Below are 11,461 nucleotides of genomic sequence, written 5' to 3'. Positions count from 1 at the left end.
AAGTCAGAAGAAGTTATTTAAAATAATAAATATTAAATAACGTTTTATTTTTTTTTAATTTAAAATATATATTTTAAATAAATTTATTTAATAAATATAAGACCGAACTCTGATATCTTTAATTGTAATATGAACATTTGTAAATATTTTCAAATATTGATGTACAATCAATATTTATAATTTATTTTGTTTTGTTAAATTTTATAAATTCATTATAATAAATAAACACTTTTTTGTTTCAATTTCTACTGCTGATTAATTAGGGGCCAGGCCAAAAAAATTATTAAATAACTCTAATCAGAGTAGTTTTATATAGATTTTTTTATCACAAAAAATAATGTCGTTAAACCTTATCATGTCAGGTTTTAAAATTATTTTGAATTTTAAGACGATAAATCAGCGATTTACAGAAAAAAGTGTTGTAAACGTTGAAGATGCGACCTCATCGATCACTTAGAGCGTTCTTCCTAAATACACCTAGTTAATAGCTCCGAAGGACAGGTCCAGCTTCTCATGAGAGTGATTGTGTATACTTTTAATTCGGTCTTTTTTCGCTCCAACTTTGTTTCCATATCGGATAATAGCACGTATGTATATCTGATTGCTCCTCTTTTTAATATTACCCACCAACACTTGCAAATCTAGACAGAAATACTCGCCTCGCCTTAAAGAGTCAGAGAATAGCTGAAGTAGAACATGAAAATCATAATACATCATAAAAAAGTAAACTTATATATAACATTATGATGATATTTTTATGATGTATAAATTTACTTTTAAGTGACAAATAACACCACGATGACTTATATTATGTTACGACTTATAACGTTTTCGGCCCGACCAGATTTGCACCAACCTAGATTGGAAAAGCTTTGCTATTGGTTGATATTACACGCTCTACCATAGAAGAGCACGAAACGTCATTAATTCAACTCAGATTGGAGGGCAAAAAAATTGTTAAATAACTCTAATCAGAGTAGATGTCATATGATTGCAAACCCATCGAACAGAATTAAACGTCATTAATTATGACTCTGTGTTTTATTTGGGAGTATATCTAGATTGGTTTAAGGAAATGCATTCTAATCTGGATGATAGTGACCAATCATGGGCAATCATTATCGAACTATAACTTTTTTCAAAATAGATTTATGTAGGACTTATACGTCTTTCGATCACTTTTCAATTTGTTCCCTCATTCATTGCGGATGTCATTTTTTTCCCGTTCTTTTCTCAACTTCATTACTTACACAATTAACAAAATTATGAAATATTTTAAATAGTTAGCAGTTTATGTTCAATACAATTAACTGAATCCTTAGCAAAATAGCATTAGCGCCGCAGCATTTACACATAAGCAATAGCATAATTTTTCATAACTCAATCACTTACTATAAGTTTATTTAATTAGCATAAGCTAATTATTTACTAAATAGACTTTATTTTTACCATCATCTATTTTGCTATTTACCAAATCGCTTTTACAGATTTTATTGCGCGTTTAAAGTTATCATATCTGAATCACAACAAAAGAGTATATAAGTATACTTTTTAAAAAAATATAATCTAGAAGTGGAAAGAAGGAAAGGGAAAATATACCTTTTTTATAAATTAAATGTAAGTATTCAATGAAATAAGATTTCTAGAACATAACTTTTTTATTAACAATTCTTATTAATATAGTTTTATAAATATAAAATTTTAATTAATAACTAGAAGTTTTACGATCTCATAAAGAATACATCATGTATTCTTAAAAAAAGTAAGACTGGTAAATCTAATTGTGTTTTTTAGAAATATTTTCTAAGATTTTTTGTGATTTTTACGGCTGACAATATCTTTTATCATTTTACCTCATTCATTTTACAGACTTTGATTGCAACAACTTCTAAGAATTTGCATGTTATTTTCTAACGAACCCAATCGCTGCAACTATCTGCAAAATGGTGTCGTTGTTTTGGGGCAAACGAATGATTTGCATTGTAAAATGAAATTAAATAATAAATATATATACGACATACGACAACTAATTATAAAATTAATTTTTAACGTCGATTCCAGCAAATTATTTAATAATTTAAAATATTTAAACTTGTCGAACCTTAAACTCGATAAAAGGCGATTTGAATGCCAGTTTGTGCAGTATCGCGAAATTACACGCGGCCTTGAGAAGTCACCGATATCGTTGTAAGACCGCAACGTTTCTATTTATGTAAGCGCAGTACATTTGTTACTCACAGTTTCGATTTATCCGTCGCATGTGACAGTTAACGTTTTTAGACGTTAGTAAAATTAATTCGCGTTTAAAGATGAAATAATTTATTGCTGCCACCTTTCTAACTTTCGACTCGACTTAATTTAAGCTATTTCTATTAAATATACTGGTGAGTACATTAATATAAATGACAATTACGTAAGTAACAAAACATATAAGGAAATTCTCATTTCTAAAAATTACATTTTCAAAAATGTGATATAAATCAATTAGGTTATTAACAATATTTATAATGTTGACAACAACTACAAAATTTGAAATTTAATATAAATTGAGAGAAGTTACTATCTGGAAATTCATAGACCTTAGAAAGCATGTATGTACTATAAAATCTATAAAGACAAAGTCTACGAAAATAATAGGACAAAAATAGATAAATTATTGCCTTTACATTTAATTTTTATTATGTGTTTCGTAAATGTTATAAACTCAGAAAAATAAAAAAGTTAATACGCGCTCTCAGACATAAATACTCACATTTTTTACTTTTTTTCAATTTACGCTTGATAATAAATAATTGCTTTTAAGCGCATTTGTAGAGTATTAAGCGGCGTTTACAACAAAATTTTAAAACGTAAAGCTTTAAGAAATTAATCAATCATAACTGATTATTTCCTTCATATTCGACTCTGATTGTGCAATTTCTTACAGTTTAAAGCCCAAAGACTTAACATCTCATCGTAGATGAGACTACTTTAAACCTAAAAATATATATAGTACAACTTAAAAATATCTCACAAATTTTTTTTAGTCTTAGATTAGAATACTCACTTAAATCGTGATAAATTTAAAGAATTTTTTTGCTTGCTTTATTAAAAAAAATTAGATTGAGATTACATTCTAATTCAAATTATATTTGTCAACTTTAATCACCAGTCTTAAAGTAAATGAACGATCTAGAAACCATGCATAATTATATATCATACGACGGTTATTTGCAGTCTAGTAGTAGCAATTTTCACGTACAGAATCTGAGTGGCCATTCTTCACCTTCCAATTTTTTGCCCTCTCTACCCAATATTCGAGCCATTTACATTCACGCAAATTCCAGTTTTAAAGTATTAAAATTTCGATATCACGCATAATTGAACAACGATTACGAAATACAGATTAGGAATCCAGTTCATTATGAAAATTTTTTATTAAATAGATTGTTTAAAATAATCCTTTATATGTGACTTGTTTAATAATAAATTAAATTTACATTTTATATTTATATATATACATATTGTATATATTTAGTATATGTATATATACTTGCAAAAACGTTCATGATTAATTCTTTACTGAATTTATAAAAAAATAGGAATAAAAGATTTAATATTAGAATATATTCGGATATTACTTGAAGTTTTTATTAACGTAATTTATTAAAACAAATTTTCTAAACGTTTAAACTTAAAATTTAAATAAATTAATTTTTTTTAAACAAATTTTACAAACTCTAACAAAATTATAATTAATTACTAGATGAAAAAATTGAAAATTAAATTGATTTCATAAAATTCTTCATGTTAAGGAAAAATTAACGCTAAATAATTAATAAATAAACTAATACTAATTATATTTGTAGGTTTTCTGAACTGCACATAATGACAGATGCCATAAAACCGGATAAAACTTATATCTAATATAATAGTCGGCACTTGCAAGTTGTAGTTTACATTTTCAGGTATCGACACTTTAATGAGAATGGACATAAAACTTGTTTTCATTATATTTATGCTTACTGCAGTGTTACTGGAAGCAAAACTAAATCTGTGGGAAAACTTAGCATTTCCTCAGAAAGCAATATTTAACTATCTGTTTCCTAAAGATCCCGGTATAATAAGAGTAAGGAAGCCAGAACAAATTCAAACAACGAACAATGTAACTACATTGGATTTTGTAAGTATGAAATTGTCTCTTAATGCGTATGTACTACAAAAAATAATAGTGCAATTATATATACATTAAGAGAGAAGATTAATTACTTAGATAAAAGAAATCTTTTTTTTTTTAAGAAATATTTTACTGCATTAACCCTTGCATAACGATTGTTTTAAATTAACGACAATTTTGCCTTTATTTCGCTCTGGGATATATTTATGCAGGCCGGATTGGTAGAGAAATATGGTTACCCTACCGAAGAACATTACGTCATAACGGAAGATGGTTATATTTTGGTAATACATAGGATATTAAAAAGTCCACTGTCTAAAGATTACCAAAGAAAAGAAATTGTGTTTCTTCAACATGGTGTTATATGTTCATCTGACTGTTGGGTAATGATCGGTGCTGAGAAAGACCTTGGTGAGTGATACATATATGTGTTGGTTATTATTACCTGATATGTTAAGCAAATTCCGAATAATTTTGTCATAATAGCAATATAACTTCAAGCAAATCAGCAAAAAAAAAATCAGTAATATAACTTCAAGCGGAATTCCTCACATTTCACTTCCAATATTCATTTTAAATTTGTGTGAAATCTTTCACGGCACGATTTAAACAATTCTGTTTCTGTCAATATATCAAAAAATGAATAACAATAAATAATAAAAATAATTATTTTAAGAAATAACTATTTTAGGGACTCTTTTAGTTATAAATTAAGATTCACGAGGCATTAAGAGTCAGCGCTTTTTGTCGATCAATTTTTAAACTTAATGCCTAATGGTGCAATATTCATTTTGTTCTTTATATTCTTCGTATTATTAATTGACGAACTATTGTAAAATGCGGATTGCTTGGTCTATGAGGTGAGCAAAAAATTTTTGTAACATCACAAATTCCATCCGGTTTCTAATATAAGAAAAACACTTCTTTTGATTTAGCATTGAGATGGTCAATCCACCACCACAGCTATGAAACTGCAGTGTCACAACATTGATTAATGTTGAGGATGTTCGCGTGTCACTATTTGATCCATGCAATGGGCATTTGGAAAAAGCATGAGATGTATTTTGTGATTTATTAAACCACGATATAATTGTTTAATGTCGATTATTTATATATGTATTTGCTCAAAACAAAGCCGAAATGTCCAGAAATTATTAAATTATATTTTTATTTATATATAAATATTTTTCTCATTGATTATATTTGCGCAAGTATTAGCGCTGACTTCTAATGCTTCGTGAGCCTTAATTTATCAAAAAGTGAAATAATTAAATATATACTTTATATAGATAAATGTAGTAATTAAAAGAAGAACAAATATTGCTAATGTAAACACGAAATGCTTAATGTAACCGTGAAATTTTCGATATCTAAAGCCATTACTCTAAACACGATAAGTATGTGTTAATTGCATGTACACTCACATATACATGCGCGCGTATAGGTTTGCTTATCCAGTTTACGCTAAAATTGAAGACACTCAACATGTTTACCTTGACATTACTTGTCTTTGAGAACTTATAAGGAGGACAATAAAACAACTCAAGTGAAAGTCTTGACAAATATTTATTATGCGAAATATAGATCAAGAGATTATCTTACAGAGACAAAATAATAAAAAATAATAAAGTTTCAAGAAACAAAAAGCTTAATTAACAAAAAAAGTTAACAAATTTAAGCAAGTAAATAGATTAACTTTATTATAGGAATCTTGTTAATTTATAAATTATCTTATAAAATTTGTTTTAAATTCAGAAAATTAATAAATAATAAACTTTGTTATTTTTTGACTTTGTTATTTCAGTTTTGTTATCTTGTCTTAAAACAGCATCATCGATTTAATAAAATTGTTTCTCCAAATATAAAATTTATCAATTTATATAACATCAAACGATTTAAAAATATATTTATTATATTAAATTGATAAAAGATGATCTTATTAAATCAATCTTTTAGTTTACTTTTTTAATCAAATTAAAAATTTTTTAATAATTTAAAGTTTTTTGTTAAAACAACGAAATGTTTTAAACAACAAAATATCTTATATATTTGAAAAAAAAAACATAATACACTTTAAAAATTTCAAATAGAACATTATCAGGATAAATATATGATAAGGAGGGAAGGAATTTTTATCTGATATAATGACTATTAATAGTTAACGCGATAATATAATAAGAAAACTAATTTAAATTTTTATATTGTAGCGTTCTTATTGGTTGATAATGGATACGACGTATGGCTTGGAAATTTCAGAGGAACTTCTTATTGCAGATCACATATAAAAATATCTCCAAAAAATAAGGAATTTTGGCAATTTAGGTAAAATTTTACAAGTGTTATCTAAAGAAATATTTTTACTTTCTTTTCGATATTTTAATAATTTTAATCATTTACATATATTTTTTTTCTTTTATATTTCTTAAATTTTATTTAATTTAACATATTTTATCTAGAACGTTAAATTAAAAAAAAAATCAATTTTTCATTAATAAAATATATGAAAATTTGTAATACTGTGCACAAGTGTATTTATACAGTGTAAATAAAATAATTGTGGGGTTTAAAATGCTATAATTTAAAAAACAAGTTAAAAAATGAAACCAGAACATTATTCAAAGGCAAATTAAATATTGTTTACATAAACAAACAAAAAATGTACAATTAAAAAAAACTATGGTTAATTATTTTAAAAAATATTTAAATTTGTTTAATGTCTAACTGATTCTTTAAAAATAATAGCCACCATAATTTTATGACACACTGTATATTTCGACATTCTCGTTAAAAAAAAAAATCGATCCTGATTGAGTTAAAAAGTTCATAAGGAATATTCAATGGTTTTGCAGCATTAAAAAAATAATAAAAAACAAAATAGAATTAACTTTTTATTGTCCAGTTATCACGAGATGGGAACGAGAGACCTGCCAGCTATGATTGATTACGTACTTAGTTACACAAAACAACAAACTCTACACTACATCGGTCACTCGATGGGAACTACCACGTTATTCATTTTACTATCTATGAAACCCGAATACAATGCAAAAATAAAATTGGGAATCTGCCTTGCTCCGATTGCTATTTGGAAAGAAAGAATTCCTTTACCGGAAAATATTTTTAATAAAATACCAAAGATTATGGTAAGATTCAGACATCAATCGTATTTTAATAAAAAGAAAATTATATTTTATATATATTTTTGTATTAACATTATCTTTCTTATTATCCTAATAATCTTAATAGAAGAACAACTTTTTATCGCAACTTTATTTTATTTAATATATTATTTATAAAGTGATGATTAATAAATTATAAACAATAAAATCAATAGGCTTTAAAGAAAATTCTAAAAAATAATAAATCAAATGCCAAATTGAGCCAACACTGGTTATTAGTCTATATTTTTATATTCAATTTGTATATTTTCATACATTTATTCAAAGTGAATATTAAACATATACGTTTCGACCTACGGTCAAGATCCTCTTCAGTACAAAAAAAAATATATTAACAAAATTACGTAATGATAGCGCATACAAGTATAAACCAATAATTTATAAAATGCGAGAAAACCCGTGGTGGTGATGTCCGAGTTAATCTTGGTCATTAAATTACTAAGTTAACTAAAAAGAAAAAGATTTTTGGTTGTTTTAAAACAACCGACCAAAAGTTTAAAAATAATTTTAAAAATGCTAACATGAGATTATACGCAAAAAATGGTATAAAAAAAAAAGAAAACCTTACACGACTATCAAGATTGAATTGTTTCTATAAGGTTTGTTGTACATGTTCCATTAAATTGTTCCATTTACTGTGTAATATAAATGTGAATAAATTAAAAATTAATATAAATAACAGTAAAAATCCAACTTTAGTTCACTTACATGAAACAAAATTTAAAGATATTAGACACGACATAACTGTTTGGTAGACAGATGTAAAATAAAAATTGAGAGAAACAGTGGACAACAGAATATGTACAAAGGCAATAAATAAAAATATAAATAATAAATAATCAAGTATAAACGATATAGAGTGGAAGCATTACGTCTCTGAAAAAAAATCTATATAATGGCTCAAGAAAAAGTGTATCGTTTTGTAAATTCAGGTCTTGTTTTTGTTTTTTAATATGTATCGTCTCTGTTAACAATCTTTTATGTAGAATTTGCTCTTTGTCTAAAATATGTATATACGTTATCCTAATCAAATTCATGAAATAAGTCTAACCGATGTTGATAACCGAATGTTGGATTGTGTTTCTATTAATATGATTCCTATGTTCATTTATGCGTGTTTTTAGGCATCTGCTTGTCTGTCCAACATACGACGCATCACAATCTTTACAGTCAATCTTATATACTACATTGGATTGAGAAGATTGGATTGAAGTAGCACATCTTTCTGAACTTTGATAAATCTATTGAGTTTATTTATGTCTCTATAAGCCATACGTAAAAATGGTACAATTTTTAAGAGCATACTGATTTTTTTGGAAATATTAAGAATAAATGGTATACAGAAAAATTTTTTATTATACATATAATAATATATTTTATTATATAGAATAATTTTTTATTACTTAATAATTTAATGATCAAGATTAACTCGGGCATCATCACCACGGTTTTTATCGCATTTTATAAGTTATTAGTTCATACTCGTATGCGCTATCATTATGTAATTTTGTTAATATATTTTTTTTGTACTGAAAAGGACCTTGACCGTAGATCGAAACGTATATATTTAATATTCACTTTGAATAAATGTATATAAATATACAAATTGAATATAAAAATACACACTAATAACCAGTGTTGGCTCAAATTGGCATTTAATTTATTATTTTTTAATAAAATTATGTACAGGATATCAAATAAATAATTAATTAAAATGTTTTCTTTATAATATTATGTATTTTATCTCTAAATTTCTTCTATATGTTTGGTATTTTTTATAAAATTCAAACAATTTAAAAATCTCTGTATATATGTGAGAGAGATATTCTAAATAATAATCTATTATATAAATTAAATTAAATTTCTAACTATAATAAGTGATCATTTATTTAAACAAGACAAGAGAGTAGAGAAGCAAACGAGTGTGAAGGCGTGCTATTTGAATTAACACTTAAAACTTACAAACATATTTTAATTTCACTAGATTTTTGAAACACAAAAAGAAAAGAAATTGATTTTTTTAACAAGTAAGATAAACGAAGCAAAATCCTTTTTTAACACTCACATTGCTGATATTCCATATACTGAATTATTTTCTTGCTTTTTATCCTTTTTTTAATAATACTGAAGTATTATTTTTAAAGTGTTCTTAGAATTTCTTCAGATTTATTTAGGAATGTATCATATATAAAAAAAAACTAAACATAAATAAATTTTTTAATGTCAATATATAAATGATAAAAAAGAAAAATAATAATAAACAATTAAAAGGTGAACAAAAGGTGAATAAAATTAAAAATATTTATAAAAATAATAGAGATTAAAAATAATAGAGATTAAAAATAATAAAGATTATTAAATGATTCATAAATAATAGAGATTATTTAATGTGATTCTTCACCACAAACGCACTATACATACAAATAACCGTTCAATCTAACGTTTCGCGAATAACTGAAGTTCACTAGAGTGAAATCAACTACATAAGTCAACATGTTTCATTTCGTTTATTTGTTTTAGTTATACTTCCAAAGTTACATTTATTCCGTTACTTTCATCTCTGATCTCAACTACATAGTTTGTGCATTTTATATATGTGTTGACTTTCATTAAAATATTATTTTATCATTCTACATTTTGTAGAAATTAATATATAATTATTATAATATTACGTTTATTTTTTATATTATATTATATAGTTTCCATCACAATTCAATATTTACGTATTTCATTTTTGTTTAGAAATTTCTTTATTCTAATGAAATATATGAAGTGGCCTCATTATCATCAACAAGTATCACGTTAGGAAGAACATTGTGTACAGATAAGGCAATCACTCAGACTGTCTGCGTTGCAATAATATTTCTAATCGCTGGATCTGATCCAGCGCAATTTAACACTGTAGGTACATTTCCAATTTAGATTTTGCAAATTTGTAACACTGCTTTTTTTAAAAACTATAAAAATTACAAAATAAAGTTTCTATATTTTTACGTATAATAAATCAAAATTATTTTTAATGAAGCCTCTCATTGCAGACGGCATTACCGGAAATATTATCGAATTATCCAAACGGCGCTTCCGTGCGAACATTCGAACATTATGTCCAAAATATGATTACAAGTGAGTATTTCTCTTCCCCAAATATATATATAAAAAGGAGAACTATTATATTACACAGTACAACACACATTTCCTCTTGTAAAAAAATCAAAGAGATTTTGAAAGTAGATGTAAAAAAAAATACCCGTACCTCGACGTTTTATATCAGATCAAGTCGTTAACGTTTTATATGCTACCATTTATCGTATTTACTTTATACTGGCTTTTTACGATTGTTTTAAATTATATAATAATTTTTTAAAAGAAATATAACTGACGTTTTTGCATGTAAAATTATGCGATAAGTCCGAATAAAAAAAAAAAAACAATTGAGAATTATTTTTTTTCACATATTTTCAAATTTTTGTATAATAATAGTAATAATACAATTATAATTCTAATTATTATAAAAATGTTGATCGTTTAATTTGCCATTTGTGTGATTCCGGTTTCGTATCACGAATAATAAACTAACAGTATTCACCAAGCATGTGTCTGATGTCTTTTCCCTTGAAGCGTTTCTCAATGACCGCAATATCTTGGTGAAAGCGTTCACCATGTTCACTGAATTCACCTAAATTTGGTGGAAAAAAACCAAATGATTGTGAAGAAAATGTCTTTTAAGCGACATGTTAACTTCCATTGCATGAAAAGCCGAAATCATTTCAGCAACAATTTTTTGTAATTTTTTTTTATTGTTCAGAAAATTTTCGATGCATCGCTTTGTTTATGTCGCAACAATGTCGAAATAAGTCAATATTGAGACATGGGTATACTTTTCTAACATCTGCTTTCAGAATCTCTTTGAATTTTTTATAGGAGGAAAAAAAATCGATTTTTGTCATATTGTGTTATTTATAAAGAAAGAAAAGTGCACCTGAAATGTTATTTAATATTATCAGTTTTTATTCTTATTTATTTCGTTTATTAATAATATAATAAATGGTATAATAATTTAATAATTTAATAATATCGATATAATTTTATTTTAATGAAATTATTATAACAGTTGATTTATTAGTTA

The 11,461-nt window shown here is 25.5% G+C and overlaps 1 protein-coding gene across 1 annotated transcript; it reads left to right on the top strand.

Moving 5' to 3' along the window:
• The first annotated feature begins 2,156 nt into the window (after positions 1 to 2,156).
• LOC108749117 (lipase 1-like) lies at positions 2,157 to 11,245 on the top strand. Its single transcript, XM_018487642.1, has 8 exons — positions 2,157 to 2,384; positions 3,849 to 4,162; positions 4,369 to 4,567; positions 6,364 to 6,478; positions 7,056 to 7,299; positions 10,078 to 10,236; positions 10,374 to 10,458; positions 11,235 to 11,245. Exons 2-8 carry the CDS (start codon positions 3,962 to 3,964, stop codon positions 11,243 to 11,245), a joined length of 1,014 nt encoding a protein of 337 aa, XP_018343144.1. The 5' UTR covers positions 2,157 to 2,384; positions 3,849 to 3,961.
• Positions 11,246 to 11,461: the final 216 nt, after the last annotated feature.

The sequence above is a fragment of the Trachymyrmex septentrionalis genome, unplaced genomic scaffold (genome assembly GCF_001594115.1).
Source record: "Trachymyrmex septentrionalis isolate Tsep2-gDNA-1 unplaced genomic scaffold, Tsep1.0 scaffold269, whole genome shotgun sequence".
NCBI lineage: Eukaryota > Metazoa > Arthropoda > Insecta > Hymenoptera > Formicidae > Trachymyrmex > Trachymyrmex septentrionalis.
Note: the sequence above shows the minus strand (reverse complement) of the source record. Positions and strands in the feature narration are given on the sequence as shown.

Coding starts and splice junctions, on each gene's coding strand:
- LOC108749117 (XM_018487642.1), top strand. CDS start 3,962: ATGAGAATGGACATAAAACTTGTTTTCATTATATTTATGCTTACTGCA. Junction 4,163..4,368: donor ATGTAACTACATTGGATTTT/GTAAGTATGAAA, acceptor ATATTTATGCAG/GCCGGATTGGTAGAGAAATA. Junction 6,479..7,055: donor AAGGAATTTTGGCAATTTAG/GTAAAATTTTAC, acceptor TTTATTGTCCAG/TTATCACGAGATGGGAACGA.